This window comes from Anomaloglossus baeobatrachus, chromosome 5 (assembly GCF_048569485.1).
Source record: "Anomaloglossus baeobatrachus isolate aAnoBae1 chromosome 5, aAnoBae1.hap1, whole genome shotgun sequence".
Classification (NCBI taxonomy): domain Eukaryota; kingdom Metazoa; phylum Chordata; class Amphibia; order Anura; family Aromobatidae; genus Anomaloglossus; species Anomaloglossus baeobatrachus.
In genome coordinates, this window is record NC_134357.1 from 253,884,785 (window position 1) to 253,905,859 (window position 21,075).

The 21,075-nt window shown below is 53.4% G+C and overlaps 1 protein-coding gene across 1 annotated transcript in view; it reads right to left on the minus strand.

The window, feature by feature from the left end:
- Positions 1-7,032: 7,032 nt before the first annotated feature.
- LOC142312723 (glutathione S-transferase P 1-like) overlaps positions 7,033-21,075 on the minus strand; it is a 116,368-nt gene continuing 102,325 nt past the window's right edge. The window contains exons 5-6 of the mRNA XM_075351712.1: positions 18,747-18,854; positions 7,033-7,218 (exon numbers count right to left, since the gene is read on the minus strand). Of these exons, the coding sequence (XP_075207827.1) occupies positions 7,033-7,218; positions 18,747-18,854 (294 nt within the window). The remainder of the gene's footprint in view (positions 7,219-18,746; positions 18,855-21,075) is intronic.

The following is a 21,075-nucleotide window of genomic DNA, read 5'->3' on the forward strand; positions in this document are numbered from 1 at the left end:
AAAATACAGACATCAGTAAAAAAAAAAAAAAAAAAAATGAGCGCCTGCCACTAAGACCAGTGCCAAACGTAAGAGCAATGCACGAGTCTCGCATCGCATCATCCACTGCAGTCTGGAAGCGAGCAACTGCGCTGGATAATGCGATGCGAGAGGGCGGGGCGGCAGATGAGAAAGGGCGCAGCGGATGGAAGATGGGAAAGGGCGCAGCGGGTGGAGAAGCGGCAGAGGATGGGAAAGGGCGCAGAGGATGGATGATGGGAAATGGCGCAGCGGATGGATGGGAAATGGCGCAGCGGATGGAGGAGCGGCAGAGGATGGGGGGGAGGTGAGATGGGGATACCTACCTTACAGGATGGATCTAGGCAGCAGGATCACAGCAGACAGAAGAGGCAGCAGATGAAGGAGGCAACAGATTGAGGAGGGTGAGAGGGGGCAGTAGATGGAAAATGGGAGAGAGCAGGCAGCAGATCGAGGAGGGGGGCAGAGTCTGATGGGAGAGAGAGATGGCACATGGAGGAGGGGGGGCCCCGGGGGGAGGGTGGCTTGCAGCACATGTAGGGGGAGGGTGGCTTGCAGCACATGTAGGGGGAGGGTGGCTTGCAGCACATGTGGGGGGAGGGTGGCTTGCAGCACATGTGGGGGGAGGGTGGCTTGCAGCACATGTGCTGCAAGCCAGCCACCCTCCCCCCACATGTGCTGCAAGCCAGCCACCCTCCCCCCACATGTGCTGCAAGCCAGCCACCCTCCACCACATGTGCTGCAAGCCAGCCACCCTCCCCCCACATGTGCTGCAAGCCAGCCACCCTCCCCCTACATGTGCTGCAAGCCAGCCACCCTCCCCCCACATGTGCTGCAAGCCACCCTCCCCCCACGTGGGGGGAGGGTGGCTTGCAGCACATGGAGGGATAGGAGGTGTGGCGATGGAGAAGGGGCAGCTGATGAAGGAGGCGGCGGCGGCCGCCGATCGGGAACAGTGGGGGCCGATTCGGGGGCAGCAGCGGCTGAAAAAGGTGGGTGCGACGGCGGCGGGGACAGTGGCGAGCATGGTGGCGGGGACAGCGGTGGATCGGGAGCGGCGGCGGGGACAGCGGTAGAGCGGGAGCATGGCGCCGGGGACAGCGGTGGATCGGGAGCGGCGGCGGGGACAGCGGTGGAGCGGGAGCAGCGGCGGGGCGATCGGAGACAGCGGCGGGGACAGCGGTGGAGCGGGAGCATGGCGCCGGGGCGATCGGAGACAGCGGCGGGGACAGCGGTGGAGCGGGAGCATGGCTCCGGGGCGATCGGAGACAGCGGTGGGGACAGCGGTGGAGCGGGAGCATGGCGCCGGGGCGATCGGAGCGGCGGGGACAGCGGTGGAGCGGGAGCATGGCGCCGGGGCGATCGGAGACAGCGGCGGGGACAGCGGTGGAGCGGGAGCATGGCGCCGGGGCGATCGGAGACAGCGGCGGGGACAGCGGTGGAGCGGGAGCATGGCGCCGGGGCGATCGGAGACAGCGGTGGGGACAGCGGTGGAGCGGGAGCATGGCGCCGGGGCGATCGGAGCGGCGGGGACAGCGGTGGAGCGGGAGCATGGCGCCGGGGCGATCGGAGACAGCGGCGGGGACAGCGGTGGAGCGGGAGCATGGCGCCGGGGCGATCGGAGACAGCGGCGGGGACAGCGGTGGAGCGGGAGCATGGCGCCGGGGCGATCGGAGACAGCGGCGGGGACAGCGGTGGAGCGGGAGCATGGCGCCGGGGCGATCGGAGACAGCGGCGAGGACAGCGGTGGAGCGGGAGCAGCGGCGGGGCGATCGGAGACAGCGGCGGGGACAGCGGTGCATCGGGAGCAGCGGCGGGGACAGCGGTGGAGCGGGAGCAGCGGCGGGGCGATCGGAGACAGCGGCGGGGACAGCGGTGGGGCGGGAGCAGCGGCGGGGCGATCGGGGACAGGGGCGGGCGGCGGGGACAGCAACTTACCGCTCTCCTCGGCTTCCAGGGACGGTCACAGGCCGCAGATCCACATTGATTGGAGAGAGCGGTCACAAGACCGGTCTCTCCAATCAGAGCTGGGGGCGGGTGAAGCATCGATCACCCAGCTCCAGCCAATGGCCAGTGCTACAGCAGCACTGATCAGGGCTGGATTTCAATGTTCCAGCCATTTTCAATGGCTGGAACATTACAGTGGCTGTAATTGGCTGAGCGGCGTTCGTCAGCCAATCACAGCCTCTGTAGGTTCGGGGAGGAGGCACCACCCCTCCTGAGGTCAGGCAGAGGTCCCCTCCTTCCCGAATCTACCGTTTAAGTAAACAAATTTCACTCCCCGGTGCTCCGGGACAGCGATTTCGCCATGACGTACTGAGTACGGCATGGGTCGTTTAGCACCATGTCACCATGACGTACTCAGTACGTCAAAGGTTGTTAAGGGGTTAAAGGAGTCGTCCGACATAAACTCCAAAAAATGTTTTAAGCTAATCTGTGTTCTATTGTCATATAAAACACCCTTTCATTATTTTTTTGTTTTCTAACTTTTGTTCCTCTTGAATTATCCCTTTATTCTCTGCAGATCTTTGTTTACATGCAGCTCAACCTAACATGATATCTTCCTGTGCCAAACCTCATAGTCACAGCTGGCACCGCCCGGCCTCACTGTCCAGCCCCGGCCCCTGCACACTCATTGGCTGTCAGTATTCTGCCCCACCACTGACCTCTCATTGCTCCAGCAAAGATGGGCACATTACTACATTATATGGATGTGAGGTGATTGTGCGGTCACAGATAAGATATTGTCGTGCCCAGGGATAAGAGGTACTCGGTCCCGGGCAGTGTCTCTCTTGGGAATGTCATGGTGGTGACCGTTGCCCGGTTCCATATCCTGGGCCCTTTTTGTAATGGGGTGTATTTACAGGGGATTTCGGTTAGTGTTCATACGTGATGCCACTTGCGGTGTTGCGGCTATATATTTTTGGAGCAGCCGCTGCAGAATGTCACTACTGGGGATGGTGGTAATTGGATAGTAGGCCATCCACAAGCAGGGCCCAGCCCCAAAGGATGGGTGTTGTGACGGTCGTCGGAAGAAGGTAGTCCACACAGAGGTATAGTGCAACCGCTTTTTACTCACTGCTGGTAGGTGGTAACTGGTTACCCGAGGCCAGCTGGTTTCACCTCCAGGTCACCTTCGTCCCAGTGCCATTTCAGTACCGTGGTACCTTCTTCCCCTGCATCTGTCTCTGGTAAATGGGTCCTCGTGGCGTAGAGCAACTGGGGGTCCCCGTCCGGTGGTTTGTCCACTTCTGTCCGCCTGACGGTAGCGTGAACCCTGTGGGGATGGAGTCTCTGGTCCTGTCCCCAGTTCTCCCTTTGCTACTGAGTCTTCAGATTTTTAGGGTAAGCGAGGTCCTTGATGGTCCCCTCGCTGTGCAGGTGTTAACAGGTCGGCTTGAAGTTCTTTCCTGTCCTAGGATCCTGTACCCCGTCGGTGCGTAGTTCTGGGAGTACTCCACCGTACTCCATCGGCAACTACTCTCCTGGGTACCAGGTTACCGTTAGCCTGAGTCAGGCCTTTGCTTCACATCCACCTTCACTCCTCTACTCTGTGAACTCATTCTGACTACTCTCCACAGTCTGCTCCTCCCACCTGGTCAACTAGTGGACTGGCTTGGCTCCACCTCTAGGCGTCCATCCATTGGTCCGACCCTAGCTAAGTTCCATTGTATGGGGGATTGTTGGGGAAAAACTGGGATTACCTGAATTTTTGGTGTTACCAGCACTGGTCTCACGGGGACCTAGGGGGTAGGCCCTGCATCCTTGTGGGGATGCAGAACCTTGTAGCACCCTGATGGCTTCAGGGGCGCTACAATATCACTGCTCTGTATTTCCAATCATTGGTAGTACATTCTTCACACACAAAAAAACCAAAACACAAATCCTTCTCACCTGTCCTCGTTCCCTCGGTGCCCAGCTTCCTGCCTCTTGTGGCCGCTGCCTCCTCCTTGCTGATTGCTGCTGGTGCAGGGGCTTTGCAGTCAGCGATTTATATCAGAGGACTGATTTCCAGGCGCTGTGCAGGACGCGCTCTCTATGCAGCTTCTCCAGTAATCTGCTGCTCGTTTCTGATTGGCCGGCGGCTGATTATAGCTGTATACAGAGCTCGGCTCTGCAGAGCGCCCGGGAATCTGTCATCTCTTATAAAGTGCTGACTGCACAGCCCTCTGCAGAGCCCACGATCAGCAAGGGGCTTGCTTCCCACAAGCAGCATCAGGGGCCGCAGCTGACAGCACTTTATATCAGATGCAGATTCACGGGTGCTCTGCAGAGCCAAACTTTGTATACGCTACTGCAATAATCCACTGCTGGCCTCTAATTGGCCGGCGGCTGATCATAGCTGTATACAGCGCTCCCTTCTGCAGAGCGCTCGGGAATCAGTCATCTGATATACAGTGCTGACTGCAAAGCCCCAGTACAGGCAGCATTCAGCAAGGGGGCCAATACCTGCGCGCCACCAGCAGCATCAGGGGCTGCGTGCAGCGTACAGGCAGCGAGACCCCTGCACTATGGAATGTGGGAAGGGTGCAGAGTGGGGGTGGGGAAATCCAGCGCCATGCACCTGCCCAGCAGAGCGGCTACATAATGTCGACTGTAATGCCCGTCGACAAGGCAGCATAAGCGCATGCCCAGTTGTTGTGACATCACAGGAAGCTGCAAAATCACGACAGGAATGGTCACATGACCGCTTTGTATCGGGGGAGAGGGTCTGACAGCAGGGCTGGTTGGTAGTTACTATCTACTTACCTGCCCCAATGTAGCCCAATAGTGTAATGACAAGCAAAAGGCAAAATAAGCTGGATAACCCCTTTAAAAGTGTTTCCTTAGAATCAAGACATCACCTGTCTCCAAGATAGGTGATAACTGTCTGATCACAGGAGACATAAGACTCTTGCTCAAGCCCAGGGATGCCCATAGGAAATAAAAGCAGAAGTTCTGTGTACTCCCATTAGGCCTGTTTCACACGTCAGTGATTCTGGTACGTTTGTGCTTTTTTTTAAACGTACCAGAATCACTGACATACGCAGACTCATTATAATGAATGGGTCTGCTCACACATCAGTGATTTTTCACTGCACGTGTCTCCGTGCGGCGTACCCGCGTGTGCGTGATTGCCGCACGGAGACATGTCCATTTTTTTCTGGCATCACTGATGTCCCACGGACCACGCAGTGGTGTGGTCCGTGAAACACGTGCCAGAAAAAAACGTGCTTTTAAAATAAAAATCATTTTTACTCACCCGGCTCCAGCGATGTCCTCTGCAGCCCGTTCTCCCTGCTGCTTCTGAGCCGGCTCATTACTGTTGCGCATATTCATGATGCACGACACAGCCGACCCGGAAGCACCTGCTGCGGGGGTCAGCGCCGGCCGGATGCTGCACCGCGGGAGCGATCAGCACCATGGAGAGCGGGAGCGGGCACAGGTGAGTTAATCTCTAAGTGCAATCACGGGCCATGGAGAACGGAGCCCGGATTGCACTTAGACAACCCACGTGTGCCGTGAATCACGGCACACGGAGGGACATGTGTTTGTTTTACACGCCAGTGAAAAACGTCAGTGTTTTTCACTGACGTGTGAAACGGGCCTTAAATAGAGCAGTGAACTGAGCACTTCTGCATCATTTAAAGTCTATGACATGAACAGAGATACAACATGCTTGCCACTCCACTCAAATGGGGAATACATGACCCTACTTTTTGGAGTAGGTGCAGAGGTCCCAGTGGTTGGAACCCCAACTGTTGATGTGTGTGGGTGATAAGTTTTAATTTTAGAAAAAACCCTTTAACGCAAATCGGTTACTACATTATAAATAAGGGACAACACTTTTTTTTCAATTTAAAGACATAAAATATTTTAATTCCGTTTTATTAAAGGAAATCTGTCATTTCATCCCCCCTCACCCCAAACTATATCCATATATAGCTCTATCAAAGACAATTCCATTTCATTTACCTGAACAGTTTTCCTCCCTTACTCAGATATCAGCATTTTAATGTATATACAAATGAGGCTGAAGTGCATTTCACAACTGGAAGCTATTCACAAGTCTCTGTCACTCCAGCTCTATCACTTGCCCTCTGCAGCCTCCTCATGCATAACAGATTGTTTGATTGAAGTCACACAGCAAAGAAGCTAAAGGGGGCTTTACACGCTACGATATCGTTAATGTTTTGTCGTCGGGGTCACATTGTAAGTGACGCACATCCGGCGTCATTAACGATATCGCAGCGTGTGATACTTACCAGCGACCTTAGGCGACCTCAAAAATGGTGAAAATCGTTCACCATGGAGAGGTCGTCCCAAACTCAAAAATCGGTAAGGGTTGTTTAGCGTTGTGGTTCATCGCTCATGCGGCAGCACACATCGCTATGTGTGACACCGCATGAGCGAGGACTGTCTCCTTACCTGCCGCCGGCCGCAATGCAGAAGGAAGGAGGTGGGCGGGATGTTTACATCACGCTCAGCTCCGCCCCTCCGCTTTCATTGGCCGGCCGCTTAGTGACGTTGCGGTGACGTCGCTGTGATGCCGAACGCCCCACCCTTTGAAGGAGGGATTGTTCGGCAGTCACAGCGACGATGCCGACCAGGTAAGTATGTGTGATGCTGCGTAGCGATAATGTTCGCTACGACAGCGATCACAAACAATCGCATGCGCAATGGGGGCGGGTACTTACACGCTCGCTATCGCTAGAAATTGCTAGCGATATTGCTGCCGTGTAAAGCCCCCTTAACAGTCAAGCAGGAGGTGAGATTGCTTGGCAGGAAATAGAGCTGGAGTGACAGAGGTTTCAGATCCACACTCTCATTTCCATATCAATTCAAACATTGACATCTCAGTAATGGAGAAACTGACTCACCAAGTAAAGATAGAGCTAGATTTGTCTGTGAAAAAGCTACATGCACAGGTAAATAGTTTTACGGGTGAAATCCTGGTGACAGATTGCCTTTAATACAAAGACTTTACAGCCATCTTCTACATGAATGTGTATTTACAGTTATAATAAACGAGGCTTATTTATGTTTCGGGGTGATGGGTCTCTTATTACGCTTCTCAGATTTCAAGTACTGGCTGAGTTTTGGCCGGGAGGCAATACGTTCTTCATAGTCAGAGAGCAGAGGGAATGAGGCTAAACATTTTGGATCTAGGTCAAGATGACAATGAAGGGTGTCCAACAGGTTGTAGTCAGCGAATGAGATCTGTAATAAAAATGAGAGATAACATTAATTCTGATTCCATATCCCAATCACAAAAAGACATTGCGCTTCTTAACTAGTGTCGCGCCCAGGGAATGGGGTACTCGGTCCCGGGTGGTAACAGATGGGAATGTCACTCTGGTGGTCATTGCCCGGTCCCGTGCCGCGGGGCTTCTTTTTGTAAAAAGGGGGTATTTACAGGGGAGATAAGAGTTAATGTTCTGTGACGCCACCTGCAGGTTGCGGTTACGGATAGAGAACCGCCGCTGCTAAATGTGGGTACTTCCAGAGCTGGTGGTGATTGCAGCAATGATGTTAGGCCCTCCGCAGGTAGAGCCATGCCTGGTAGATGATGAGGGATAATAACGGAGACCACACCAGGTTGTCTTTAACAGTGTCTATGTGGCGCCCCTGACCTGGTCAGGCACCACTGAGTACTGCACCCATGCTGGGGACAGTACAATACAGGTAATCCAGAAGGCTGACCGAGGTGTGACTACACAGGCGCATAGTGATCAGGTCTCACACATGTACCTTTGAGAGGACCCCTGGGGATCCCAGGAGGGGGAAAAGCCTTCACCTCCACTGGAATAGTGGAGGGGGCCAAAAGCCTCCATCTCCTCTCAAGGGGTGTGGTAAGAGAATCTGGTTGCTAGGTGGCGTAGGCAGGCACAAAAGGGAAAAGAGAAGGAGGAGTAAACAGTCTGCAGCAGAGTGTGGAGGAGTGAGGAGCAGGAAAGTGAAGCTCTGACAGGAGCAGCAGTGAAGGTCCCAGATGTGAGCCGGTTCAGAGCAGAGTCCAGGGAGCTCCGAGAGGAGCTGACCCCTTCCCCTGGGCTGCTGTAGTCTGACAGCGTCCGCGCAGTGGCTACCGACGGGGGAGAACGGTCACCTAGGAGGGCTACCCGAAACCCATCTCCAGCTAAAGAGAGAGCATCGAGTGGGAAGTAAGGAGACTGCTAGGGAGTACCAGGCCCAAACGGGCGGCAGATCCCGGAGCGGGGATAGATCCACCTTTCCCTGCTAAACCTGCCGGTGTGGGGCCCTCAAAGCCCACACCACAACACCTAAAAGCCGCAGCCACGTAGCCACAGTTAGGGCCCACAGTTCACAGGAGGCAAGCAGCTGGAGTGATCTGGCCCAGGCAACAAGCAAACGGCAAACGAAGGGGAGAGAGGCTTCAGCAACTTCCCTGGGTGACCCCCATAGGGACTAAAAGTCGGGGTTACCCCAAACCACCAAGGGCTAAGGAAGGCGAGTTGGTAGTCACCATCAGAAGTCAGCCTGAAGGATACCTGGTTCCCGCCTGGTTCATCCCAGCTACGCCCGGGTTACTCACCCTGCCATCTGAAGTGAGTAAAATCCCTGAAAGACATCCTGCGTGTGTGGAGTTATTCTGCGCCTTGTGGTACTACGCACCTACACAGGGCCCTGGGGCTTGCCTCACTCTCAGGAGGCTATTCCAACTAACTGCACTCACCATCAGCCCCAGGCGTCCCTCAACCTGCAGTGGCGGTCCCCACTGACCGCAATACTGAGAGTGGCGTCACGACAAATAGAAGATTCCCTACCTGTGACAAGATCCAGCCGAGTGGAGTCCCTGAAGGTAATGCACCGACACAACACCTGTGGGGCTTCACATCTGGCGTCACGAACAGGATAAGGACTAGACCTGTTCAGACAGGTGACCATGTGCCTGGGCGGTCCGCTTGAAAAATTGGAAGCGCCGCCATATTGCCACCATGAAAAGCGCGCTGAAAAACAACAGCAGCCCGCGCTGGGAGAAGTTACCGCCCACGAAGAGGTGTGGCTACCCAGAGATCCCCTGCAGAGTTCTGACCTCGCTTGTGAAGAGAGCGGAAGCGTCCAGAGACGGCGGAACGGAAAAGAAGCCAGCAGTTTGTTAGAGAAAATGGCGTCTGAATGCAGAGACCCAGAGCCAGGCTCCGCTGCCTGGTGGTGCCGGGAGCTCGCCGAGTTCTGCGATCAACTGGAGGCCAGGGTCGGAAGGCTGATTAGAGAGGGACGGACGGAGTTTCTGTGGATGACCGCGGCGGTTCAGGCCTATGAGGGGAGAGCCGCGCGCCGAGTGCCAGACCGGGCGGTGACGACTCAGACCCCGATGCTGCCACCGATGGGTGAGTCCAATGATGCTCCTGCCGGCGCGAGTGCCCCGACCCCTGCTACCACGCCCGCAGTCCCTGAAGAGGCGCCCGGCGCGGCGACGCTGAGCCAGGCCGCAACCACGCCAGGTGCGGCCCGCCAAGCCCCGGCCGCCGCAGCGATGCCCTGCTCGGCCCACCAAGACCCGGTCCCTGCAGCAACGCCCAGTCCGGCCCGCAGAGAACCGGCAGCCACCGCGACCCTCATCCACGCCGCAGGTGTGACGCTGACCCAGGCCGCCGCCTTGTTAGGCCCGGCCCGCCGAGACCCCACCGCAGCAGCAACGCTCGTCCGCGCCGCAAGTGAGGTGCTGAACCAGGCCGCAGCCCCGTCAGGTGCGGCCCGCCAAGCTCCGATCGAGGCAACGACGCCCAGCCCAGCCTGCAAAGACCCCATCGCAGCTGCGACGCCGATCCAAGCTGCGCCAGAAACGCCCATCCAGGCCGCCGCCATGCCAGGCGCGGCCCGCCAAGACCAGGCCGCCGCCATGCCAGGCGCGGCCCGCCAAGACCAGGCCGCCGCCATGCCGGGCGCGGCCCGCCAAGATAAGATTGCATCACCATTTTCCCCGGCCTGCAAGGCCAGAGCAGACACTGCTCCCCAGTCCAAGGAGGTCCCTGCTAGGAAGCCCACGCTGGGGGAGGACCCTGCATACTGGCAGCTGAAGGCTGACATGGAGGCCAAGTTCCCACAGGAGATGGTGGATCAGTACATGCTCCCTCCGCACACCCCCAAGAGGATTCCGGCAACCCCTGCAGCAACTACGCCAAAGAGTCCCCCGCCTGGGCCTGCTGAAGAAAGTCCATCCCCAGCACTGCCACCAAAGGAGTGCTCAGAAGCACTAAGGGGGAGGGGAGGCCAGGAAGCTGAGGAGCTGACTCAGGAGATACCAACAGTGGATCCATGCCCAGAGCCGGAGATGTTGCCCTATTCCCGCTGGGATGAAGAAGACCTGACACCGTCTGCGGAAGAAGATTTACCCAAAAGCCTCACCTGGGAGCTGGTAAGCTGTACCTCGCAGAATCCAGTCCGCAAGACACGGCGCCGTAGCAGAACCCAGTCTTTCCCTGCACCGCCATCCCCAGAGCAAAGAGATGACATAACGGCCAGAGACCTAGAAGAAAAACGGTTCCTGAGAAGAGCCAAAGCACAGGTCAGAGGTCCCCTTTGTAGAGGAATTGTGGAAGACTTTAGCCTGAAGTCAGGATACGGATTCATCGTTGCACCTGGTATAAAGGAAGGTATCTTAGTCAATAGAAGAGACGTTAGAGCTCATTTGCCCAGAGGACATCCTGGAAGAAACTTAAAGATGGGAGACTCCGTACAATTTACCATGCATCAAGGAGAAAGAGGGTGGTATGCGCTAGATGTAGCACCATGTCCTAAAGAAGAAGAAAGGAAAGACAGCGATAAAGAAAGAAAAGACAAAGGACCTACTGATGAGACTACCACAGATGAAGAAAAAGGTCAAGGAAGCAGCAGGTGCCGCAGCCCTACAGGCCCAAGCCCTGGTGAAGAGGAGTCTGCATAAGTTCATGTAAAGTAAAGCAAGTTACCAGTTTGAAAAGTTTGTTTTGCAACGTTTTACAAGTTTAAGAATGTGCCCACATAAACTGATGTGAGAAATAAACCTTAAGGCTATGAACTGGCTATAGCCACAAACTCTCGCAGTGTAAATAGTTACACCAGAGGGCACCACCACCACCGGAGTCAGCCTGTTTAGGGGCTTGGCTCGTCTGCAACCAGGGGGCACGTCCGTATATAGGGCCTTGGCTTACCTGCAACCAGAAAGCATGCCTGTTTATGGGGCCTGGCTCTCCACCACAAAGAGGGTACCTGGTCAGCACCAACTGTGGAGGCCGCCTCTACATCCTGCCAGAAGAGGCTGAAGGCGCGGATCCACCAGGCCAGGTATACCCTGAAACCACCAGCCCATGAAAGCCGCCTCTACATCCTGCCAGAAGTGGCTGAAGGCGCGGCCAACGTGAGAGGGTTTTGGGTGGGTTAACGGACTTGTGGGTGGAGGGTGGTGATGTATGGTACCTGGTGCTTTTAAAAAATGTTTTACATGTTTTAATGTTTTATGCATTTTAAAATGTTGTCTTGCAGCCCGAGGACGTGCTGGTGATAACTAAGGGGGAATGTGGCGCCCCTGACCTGGTCAGGCACCACTGAGTACTGCACCCATGCTGGGGACAGTACAATACAGGTAATCCAGAAGGCTGACCGAGGTGTGACTACACAGGCGCATAGTGATCAGGTCTCACACATGTACCTTTGAGAGGACCCCTGGGGATCCCAGGAGGGGGAAAAGCCTTCACCTCCACTGGAATAGTGGAGGGGGCCAAAAGCCTCCATCTCCTCTCAAGGGGTGTGGTAAGAGAATCTGGTTGCTAGGTGGCGTAGGCAGGCACAAAAGGGAAAAGAGAAGGAGGAGTAAACAGTCTGCAGCAGAGTGTGGAGGAGTGAGGAGCAGGAAAGTGAAGCTCTGACAGGAGCAGCAGTGAAGGTCCCAGATGTGAGCCGGTTCAGAGCAGAGTCCAGGGAGCTCCGAGAGGAGCTGACCCCTTCCCCTGGGCTGCTGTAGTCTGACAGCGTCCGCGCAGTGGCTACCGACGGGGGAGAACGGTCACCTAGGAGGGCTACCCGAAACCCATCTCCAGCTAAAGAGAGAGCATCGAGTGGAAAGTAAGGAGACTGCTAGGGAGTACCAGGCCCAAACGGGCGGCAGATCCCGGAGCGGGGATAGATCCACCTTTCCCTGCTAAACCTGCCGTTGTGGGGCCCTCAAAGCCCACACCACAACACCTAAAAGCCGCAGCCACGTAGCCACAGTTAGGGCCCACAGTTCACAGGAGGCAAGCAGCTGGAGTGATCTGGCCCAGGCAACAAGCAAACGGCAAACGAAGGGGAGAGAGGCTTCAGCAACTTCCCTGGGTGACCCCCATAGGGACTAAAAGTCGGGGTTACCCCAAACCACCAAGGGCTAAGGAAGGCGAGTTGGTAGTCACCATCAGAAGTCAGCCTGAAGGATACCTGGTTCCCGCCTGGTTCATCCCAGCTACGCCCGGGTTACTCACCCTGCCATCTGAAGTGAGTAAAATCCCTGAAAGACATCCTGCGTGTGTGGAGTTATTCTGCGCCTTGTGGTACTACGCACCTACACAGGGCCCTGGGGCTTGCCTCACTCTCAGGAGGCTATTCCAACTAACTGCACTCACCATCAGCCCCAGGCGTCCCTCAACCTGCAGTGGCGGTCCCCACTGACCGCAATACTGAGAGTGGCGTCACGACAAATAGAAGATTCCCTACCTGTGACAAGATCCAGCCGAGTGGAGTCCCTGAAGGTAATGCACCGACACAACACCTGTGGGGCTTCACATCTACTCACTTGGACCCCCGGGTTGCTGGTTCAGGTCCCTTGGAGTATCAGTGCCAATGTAGTGACCCAGGTTGCTTTGTCCCAGGAACTCTCTGTTGGTTGGGTCCCTGTAGCGAGGAGCGTTTGGGGCCTGACTGTCCCTTTTGGGGTACAGCCTGCTTTTCCGTACGGCAGGCAGTGCGGATCCTGTGGGGAGGTAAGCGTCCGGACCCCGATAATAGTTTACTGCTGATGCCCTCGGATTATTTGGTTCGGTGAAGTCCGTGAAGGTGTCCTCACCGGGCAGGTATTTATCAAGCCGTGAAGAACTGGCACCTGATCTAGGGCCCTGCACCCCGTGCATGCTCCGATCCCAGCGGTATCTCCCATACCTGACCTGGAGACCACTCTCCTGTGCCCCCGGGTCACCTCTGCACGGACCCAGCTCAGGCACGTCCGCACAGCTCTCCTTTGTGCCACACTCTCTAGACTCTCTACTGACTGCTGACCCCTCCCACTAGGCTGGCTAATCCCAGGGACTCGTTCCTTTCCATGGTACCATCCCCTTACATGGTTACACCTCTATGCCCTGTGTAGAGTGGAGAACTAGGATTTTGGTTGTGCTTTGGTGGTATCGGCACTGGTACTCCAGGTCCCAGGGGATAGGTCCTGCATCCCCAAGATGATGCAGTTCCCTGTAGTGCCCTGAATGGGTCAGGGGCGCTACACTAGCATTACCTTCCCACCCTTACTGCTAATCTCTCAAGGTAAGCTTAGTCCACCTGTACCCTCCTGCCCCTCTTATCTGCATTACTGCTGTAATTGTGCATGCCTTAAGCTGGTGTCACACATAACGACGACGACAACGACGTCGCTGCTACGTCACCATTTTCTGTGACGTTGCAGCGACGTCCCGTCGCTGTCGCTGTGTGTGACATCCAGCAACGACCTGGCCCCTGCTGTGAGGTCGCCGGTCGTTGCTGAATGTCCAGCTTCATTTTTTGGTCGTCACTCTCCCGCTGTGACACACACATCGCTGTGTGTGACAGCGAGAGAGCGACGAAATGAAGCGATCAGGAGCCGGCACTGGCAGCTGCGGTAAGCTGTAACCAGCGTAAACATCGGGTAACCAAGGGAAGCCCTTTCCCTGGTTACCCGATGTTTACGCTGGTTACCAGCCTCCGCTCTTGCTGCCAGTGCCGGCTCCTGCACTGTGACATGTGGCTGCAGTATGCATCGGGTAATTAACCCGATGCATACTGTAGCAAGGAGAGCAAGGAGCCAGCGCTAAGCAGTGCGCGCGGCTCCCTGCTCTCTGCACTGTGACATGTAGCTGCAGCACACATCGGGTTAATTAACCCGATGTGTGCTGCAGGAGAGCAAGGAGCCAGCGCTAAGCGCGGCTCCCTGCTCTCTGAACTGTGACATGTAGCTGCAGCACACATCGGGTTAATTAACCCGATGTGTGCTGCAGGAGAGCAAGGAGCCAGCGCTAAGCGCGGCTCCCTGCTCTCTGAACATGTAGCACAGCGACCTTATGATCGCTGCTTCTGCTGTGTTTGACAGCTAAGCAGCGATCATAACAGCGACTTACAAGGTCGCTGTTACGTCACCGAAAATGGTGACGTAACAGCGACGTCGTTGTCGCTGTCGTTTAGTGTGACACCAGCTTTACAAACAACAAATTAGTGGGAAGGTAATTGTTTTGTCTTTTATCAAAAAAGTCCCAAACCGACCCTGAACACAAATCCTACTGAGATCCTCCAATCACTGAATATATTTTTCCCACAATACCCTTACTCTTGCTCTTTAAAGGGGCTAGATTTCTATAGCAGCGCATGTTTTTTTGGCCTCCTGCTTTCCTATTTGCCATCAGGGTCGAATACTCCTGAAGATTAATATTGCAGACAATCAGCATGGCCTGAACTGTGCGCTCTCGAATGCTGCAGGTGTGTCGCCCAGGGATAGGGGGTACTCAGATCCAGGCCAAGGGGTCACTTCTGTAGGTATCACGGTGGCGTGACCCGGTCTGTGATCCCAGACTCCACAACAAAAAGGGGATTATGTAAGGGAAATTTGTAAGTCTATGATCCATGACGCCACCCGTGGTGTGCGGTGAGGTAATGGAACACCGCCGCTGCCGGTCAGAGGATCCCAGGGATGGTGATGGGCAGCAAGGTGGTGATTTTCCTTCCACGGGTAGGGTATTGATGTCCCAGGACCCCGGTGTAATGGATTGGGGAGTGACAGGTGCAGTCCACGGCTTGGACCAGGTGATGCAGGAGTACTCACAGTATAAAGCAATAACTGACATGAGTCCAGGAATTAACTAAGTTGCTGGTAACTGGTGCCCACGGATGCTGTGAGGACGGGTCCCACACCCGTGTGTGTAATTCAGGTGCTCTTCTCCTGCCTGAGGTCTGTGTCTGCTTCGTACACATGTCCAGACTGGGTCCCGACAGTCGGCACCGGGGGGCCACTACCCTCTCCCGGTCCACTTCGGGTCCCACAAGCGGCTGGCCTATTCCTGAAGCCCTTACTGCATCTTTTCCTAGCTCCACACAGGAGCTGCTTCCAGACTTCCCTCCTCCTGCAGACTGACTATAGCTCAAACTCTACTCTGCCCTTTCTAAGCTCCTCTCGCCCCCTCCCTTTTTCCTGGGGAGGGGGTGAGTAGGGCCTGATTGGCTGGTGTGTATCTCTGTGGGAAACTCCCCAAGGCAGAGTGAGATCTGCACCAAACAGATTGATGCAGACCTCTGTGACACCCTGGTTTTGCCAGGGCGGCACACAGGCAGGGGGACTTTTACCTCAGTAGCATTGGAGGGGGGCAGGAGCACTGAAGCTAGCCAGATCCATCTGTACAGAAAATAGCTTGAAAGTTTTCGCTCCTTGCCTAGGATATCAGCCACCTCTGATAGATTGTAGAGGTGGCAGGTAAATTCTTCCATACTTGAAAACAAGTTTTTAGAAGCATTTTGCAATGTGATCCACTTTACAACCCTTTATAGGCAGAGTCTTTCACCAGGTTTGCAGTGACCTGTCTGAGTGCAGCATAGCATAGGGACAGCAGGGTTACTTACTGTGCCTCTTGAAATTTTGCTAAAACGCTGTAACATTTTCTTTAGCTCCAATAGCCCTCTTAATGATGAACTCCTACTATACATGTGTAGACATTCATGAGGTATATGTACCGCCCCTGTGTCAGCGGCCGAGCCGCTCGGATCTGGAACCGCGGTGGCTCGAGGGGTCTCCGAACCCAGGGGTTCGTGCGGACACTCTAGTTTGAAAAAAGGGAGTATGTACAGGGGAGTTAGAAGTTTGTGACGCCACCCACGGTGCGTGGTAAGGTGGAGTACCACCACTGCTGTTGAGGGGGAGCCAGGTGGCGGTAGTATGGCAGTAAGGTGTTTAACCCCTCCGTGGGTAGGGGGTTGTGCCCCGGGGCCCGGTGGTGATAGTGCAGGGGTGCCATTGGGAAAAGGAAGGGTTTCAGCGTACTCACAACTTGTAAACCAGAATTCTGAGCACCACTGCAGCCAGGCAAGAGCACGCTTGGATCCGTGCCCTTGGTGTTGCTTGTTAGCCTGTGACCTTTTCCTTGGCACCTTCTCACGGTTGGACCCTATAGTCTGAAACTAATCGGGTCCCGCTCACCCATATGGCCAACGGAGTGAGTTTGCTCTCAGGATTAACGCTTGGGATTTGGTGGACTGTGTTTGGGAAAAGTCCTATCCCCTCGTTGCACTAGTACTCCGATTTTGGAGCGGGTGTGGGATGAATCTTGAAGACTTCACCCCCGTCGGGTAAATTAACAGGACGCTTGAAGCTACTTCCCGGTCTAGGGTCCACGTACCCCGTCGTTCACTGGCCCCTGCCTGGAGATGGCTTAAGGCCACCGGCTGCCCTCCTTGGCAGTCCATGCCCTTTGACACGATCCCCTGCAACCGGGGTTCCAGCTCCTACCAGGCCCAGACCAACGTCTGCCACCTAGTAGACTCAAGGAGCCCTGCTCCTAACCTCCTCTCTCTTTCACCTCCAATATAACACAACACTCCTCTCACTTTTTCACTTTCCCCTAGCAACCTCCCAAGCGGGCGGCCCTATTCCCTTCAGGCCCCCTAATGGTGTGTCTGGTGGGTATGGTGTAAAGTGTTCCTAGGATTTTGACTGGCTCAGCTCTTAGCAACACCAAAGGACAAGGATCCGTAACCAAGGAGGATTGGATATATATATATATATATATATATATATATATATATATATATACAGTCATATGGAAAAGTTTGGGCACCCCTATCAATGTTAACCTTTTTTCTTTATAACAATTTGGGTTTTTGCAACAGCTATTTCAGTTTCATATATCTAATAAATGATGGACTCAGTAATAGTTCTGGATTGAAATGAGGTTTATTGTACTAACAGAAAATGTGCAGTCCGCATTTAATCAAAATTTGACCGGTGCAAAAGTATGGGCACCCTTATCAATTTCTTGATTTGAACACTCCTAACTACTTTTTACTGACTTACTAAAGCACTAAATTGGTTTTGTAACCTCATTGAGCTTTGAACTTCATAGGCAGGTGTATCCAATCATGAGAAAAGGTATTTAAGGTGGCCTTTTGCAAGTTGTTCTCCTATTTGAATCTCCTATGAAGAGTGGCATCATGGGCTCCTCAAAACAACTCTCAAATGATCTGAAAACAAAGATTATTCAACATAGTTGTTCAGGGGAAGGATACAAAAAGTTGTCTCAGATATTTAAACTGTCAGTTTCCACTGTGAGGAAAAAGTAAGGAAATGGAAGAACACAGGTACAGTTCTTGTTAAGCCCAGAAGTGGCAGGCCAAGAAAAATATCAGAAAGGCAGAGAAGAAGAATGGTGAGAACAAGGACAATCCACAGACCACCTCCAAAGACCTGCAGCATCATCTTGCTGCAGATGGTGTCAATGTGCATCGGTCAACAATACAACGCACGTTGCACAAGGAGAAGCTGTATGGGAGAGTGATGCAAAAGAAGCCGTTTCTGCAAGCACGCCACAAACAGAGTTGCCTGAGGTATGCAAAAGCACATTTGGACAAGCCAGTTACATTTTGGAAGAATGACCTGTGGACTGATGAAACAAAGATTGAGTTGTTTGGTCATACAAAAAGGCGTTATGCATGGAGGCAAAAAAACACGGCATTCCAAGAAAAGCACTTGCTACCCACAGTAAAATTTGGTGGAGGTTCCATCATTCTTTGGGGCTGTGTGGCCAATGTCGGCACCGGGAATCTTGTTAAAGTTGAGGGTCGCATGGATTCAACTCAGTATCAGCAGATTCTTGACAATAATGTGCAAGAATCAGTGACGAAGTTGAAGTTACGCAGGGGATGGATATTTCAGCAAGACAATGATCCAAAACACCGCTCCAAATCTACTCAGGCATTCATGCAGAGGAACAATTACAATGTTCCGGAATGACCATCCCAGTCCCCAGACCTGAATATCATTGAACATCTGTGGGATGATTTGTAGCGTGCTGGTCATGCTCGGCGACCATCAAACTTAACTGAGCTGGAATTTTTTTGTAAACAGGAATGGTCAAATATGCCTTCATCCAGGAACTCATTAAAAGCTACAGTAAGAGACTAGAGGCTATTTTTTGCAAATAGAGGATCTACAAAATATTAATGTCCCTTTTATGTTGAGGTGCCCATACTTTTGCACCGGTCAAATTTTGTTTAAATGCGGATTACACATTTTCTGTTAGTACAATAAACCTCATTTCAATCCAGAAATATTACTGAGTCCATCAGTTATTAGATATATGAAACTGAAATAGCTGTTGCAAAAACCCAAATTGTTATAAAGGAAAAAAGGTTAACATTAATAGGGGTGCCCAAACTTTTATATATGACTGTATATATATACTGTAAGTATAAGTGTTATATCACTGTTGTAACATGCTGATTGAGACCACTACTTGGACGACCCCTTTAATTACTATTTTTAATATATTTACCTTATCTCCAACCAGAAATTTGGTTCCATTGGAATTGTTAGAAAGTATCCTTTCGAATGCTGACAGATGATTGGGCAGATCCTGTATGTATTTCTCCTTACCCGTCTCCTGTAAAATAAAGATCAATTGTTAATGTGGTGCTGAGCCTGTGGGGTGGGGTGGAAACATGCTGGCTTTGCCTTGCAGCATGAGTGCTGTAGGGCACCGGGTCGCTCCTCCTGCTGGTGTGTGGCTGCTTCCTCAGTGTTTGACAGATGGTATTGCACCTTTTAGGTTAGGGACGTTTTGCGATGACATGGCAATGGGCTTTAAACTGTCCGATCAGAATGTTAAAATAAGAACGTCATATTAATTGTTCTATATTTTATACAGTATTAGATCAATGCATGATATTTGGACGTTTGGATTTTCAGGTCTATCTTTATAGCTATGGTATGTGTACTATATAGCAGCTGCAGTACATGCACTGTTGGGAGTCTCATAGTCAAATATTTAATGCACCAAAGTTGGAGATTACATTATTGTGAATTTTATGTCTATATACATGATTTCGGTACTTTAAGTTTGCACTGTTTTATACAAGAGATGCAGCACACAGACACTAAAAGGTTAGCACTCCCCACTGAGCTGGCAGCTTGGGAACAAGCTTGGTGTGTGGAGCTTTTTGTAAAAGAGGCTGCATCCAGAATTGTTTCTTCAGAGAACAGTTAGAGCTCAGCCAGTACACATCACCAAGAACATGTAGGGGTACTCTTGACCAGCTGAGGGAGGATTCTCCGGTCATGATGTCTGTGTAACCAAACCCCCTTATCCTCTAAAATTAAACACACGGACTGCATGCGACTTGGTTCAAATGGCCACAGCAGCCTTTTTATTGCCTATTGTTTTACAGACTAGTACCTTAGGGACGCCGTCCAACGGGCGACCCAAAACAACCACATAACGGTAACAATAGACAATAACATTTACAATACCCCCCGGGGTAGGCCCAGTCCACTACTACTACTCCCCCTGTCCCCGGCCGCAACACACCGACCCAGAGACGAGGTGCCAATCACCCACGGATTGACCCCCACACTTTGGCAGAACCCCGTGCCTGCCACATCCCGGAAACCGAGAGCCACCATACCAAGACAATGACTCCCGGTCCAGCCACCAATCACTTCCAAACCTCTGGACCAGACCTACCCCCACCGCTACTGTGACAAAAGGTATCCCAACTACCCAAAAACATCTCCCACATGACAACACAAAGGGAGGGTGGGCGGGGATCGTTCGGCGTCCGGAAACAGAAGAGGAGGTAACTCCTTCCTCTCCCAGCTAACCCTTTCCCTGCTCCTCCTCTTCCTCCCCGGCTAAAACCATCCCCCAAAGCCATATTAGGCATATACCACTGTCCCTATTAACCCATCACTCCCTACCTCCCCCTTGGTCATGTCGCCCCTCCCCCCAAGTGGGTCCGTGGCTTTCTTGACCAGCTGAGGGAGGATTCTCCGGTCATGATGTCTGTGTAACCAAACCCCCTTATCCTCTAAAATTAAACACACGGACTGCATGCGACTTGGTTCAAATGGCCACAGCAGCCTTTTTATTGCCTATTGTTTTACAGACTAGTACCTTAGGGACGCCGTCCAACGGGCGACCCAAAACAACCACATAACGGTAACAATAGACAATAACATTTACAATACCCCCCGGGGTAGGCCCAGTCCACTACTACTACTCCCCCTGTCCCCGGCCGCAACACACCGACCCAGAGACGAGGTGCCAATCACCCACGGATTGACCCCCACACTTTGGCAGAACCCCGTGCCTGCCACATCCCGGAAACCGAGAGCCACCATACCAAGACAATGACTCCCGGTCCAGCCACCAATCACTTCCAAACCTCTGGACCAGACCTACCCCCACCGCCACAGGACAGACCACGTGACACCTTACGTGGCCTGGACCCGCCACACACCAAAAGCACGCTCCACACCATCCTGCAGACCCAACGCCCATAAATCCAGACCGACCTCGTTGAGGTGCACACCATCACCCCTCCGAAATCGCCAATCAGCCGGCTCCAAATCCCTGTGCCGTACCACAATCCCACCATTCCTGGTCACAAACCTAGCCACTACCCTATTCACCTGGGCCCTGGCCTTATTAACCTTCTCCACCGACCGAGCCCCTCTCCATGCCAACCTGGTCACTATGTCAGACCATACGACCAGCAAACCAGGATACCGCTTCCACAACTGCAGTAAATCAATCTTTATGTCTCGGATCAAATCCCGCGACGCCCTGGCACCAAGATCATTACCCCCCACATGCAATACCAGCA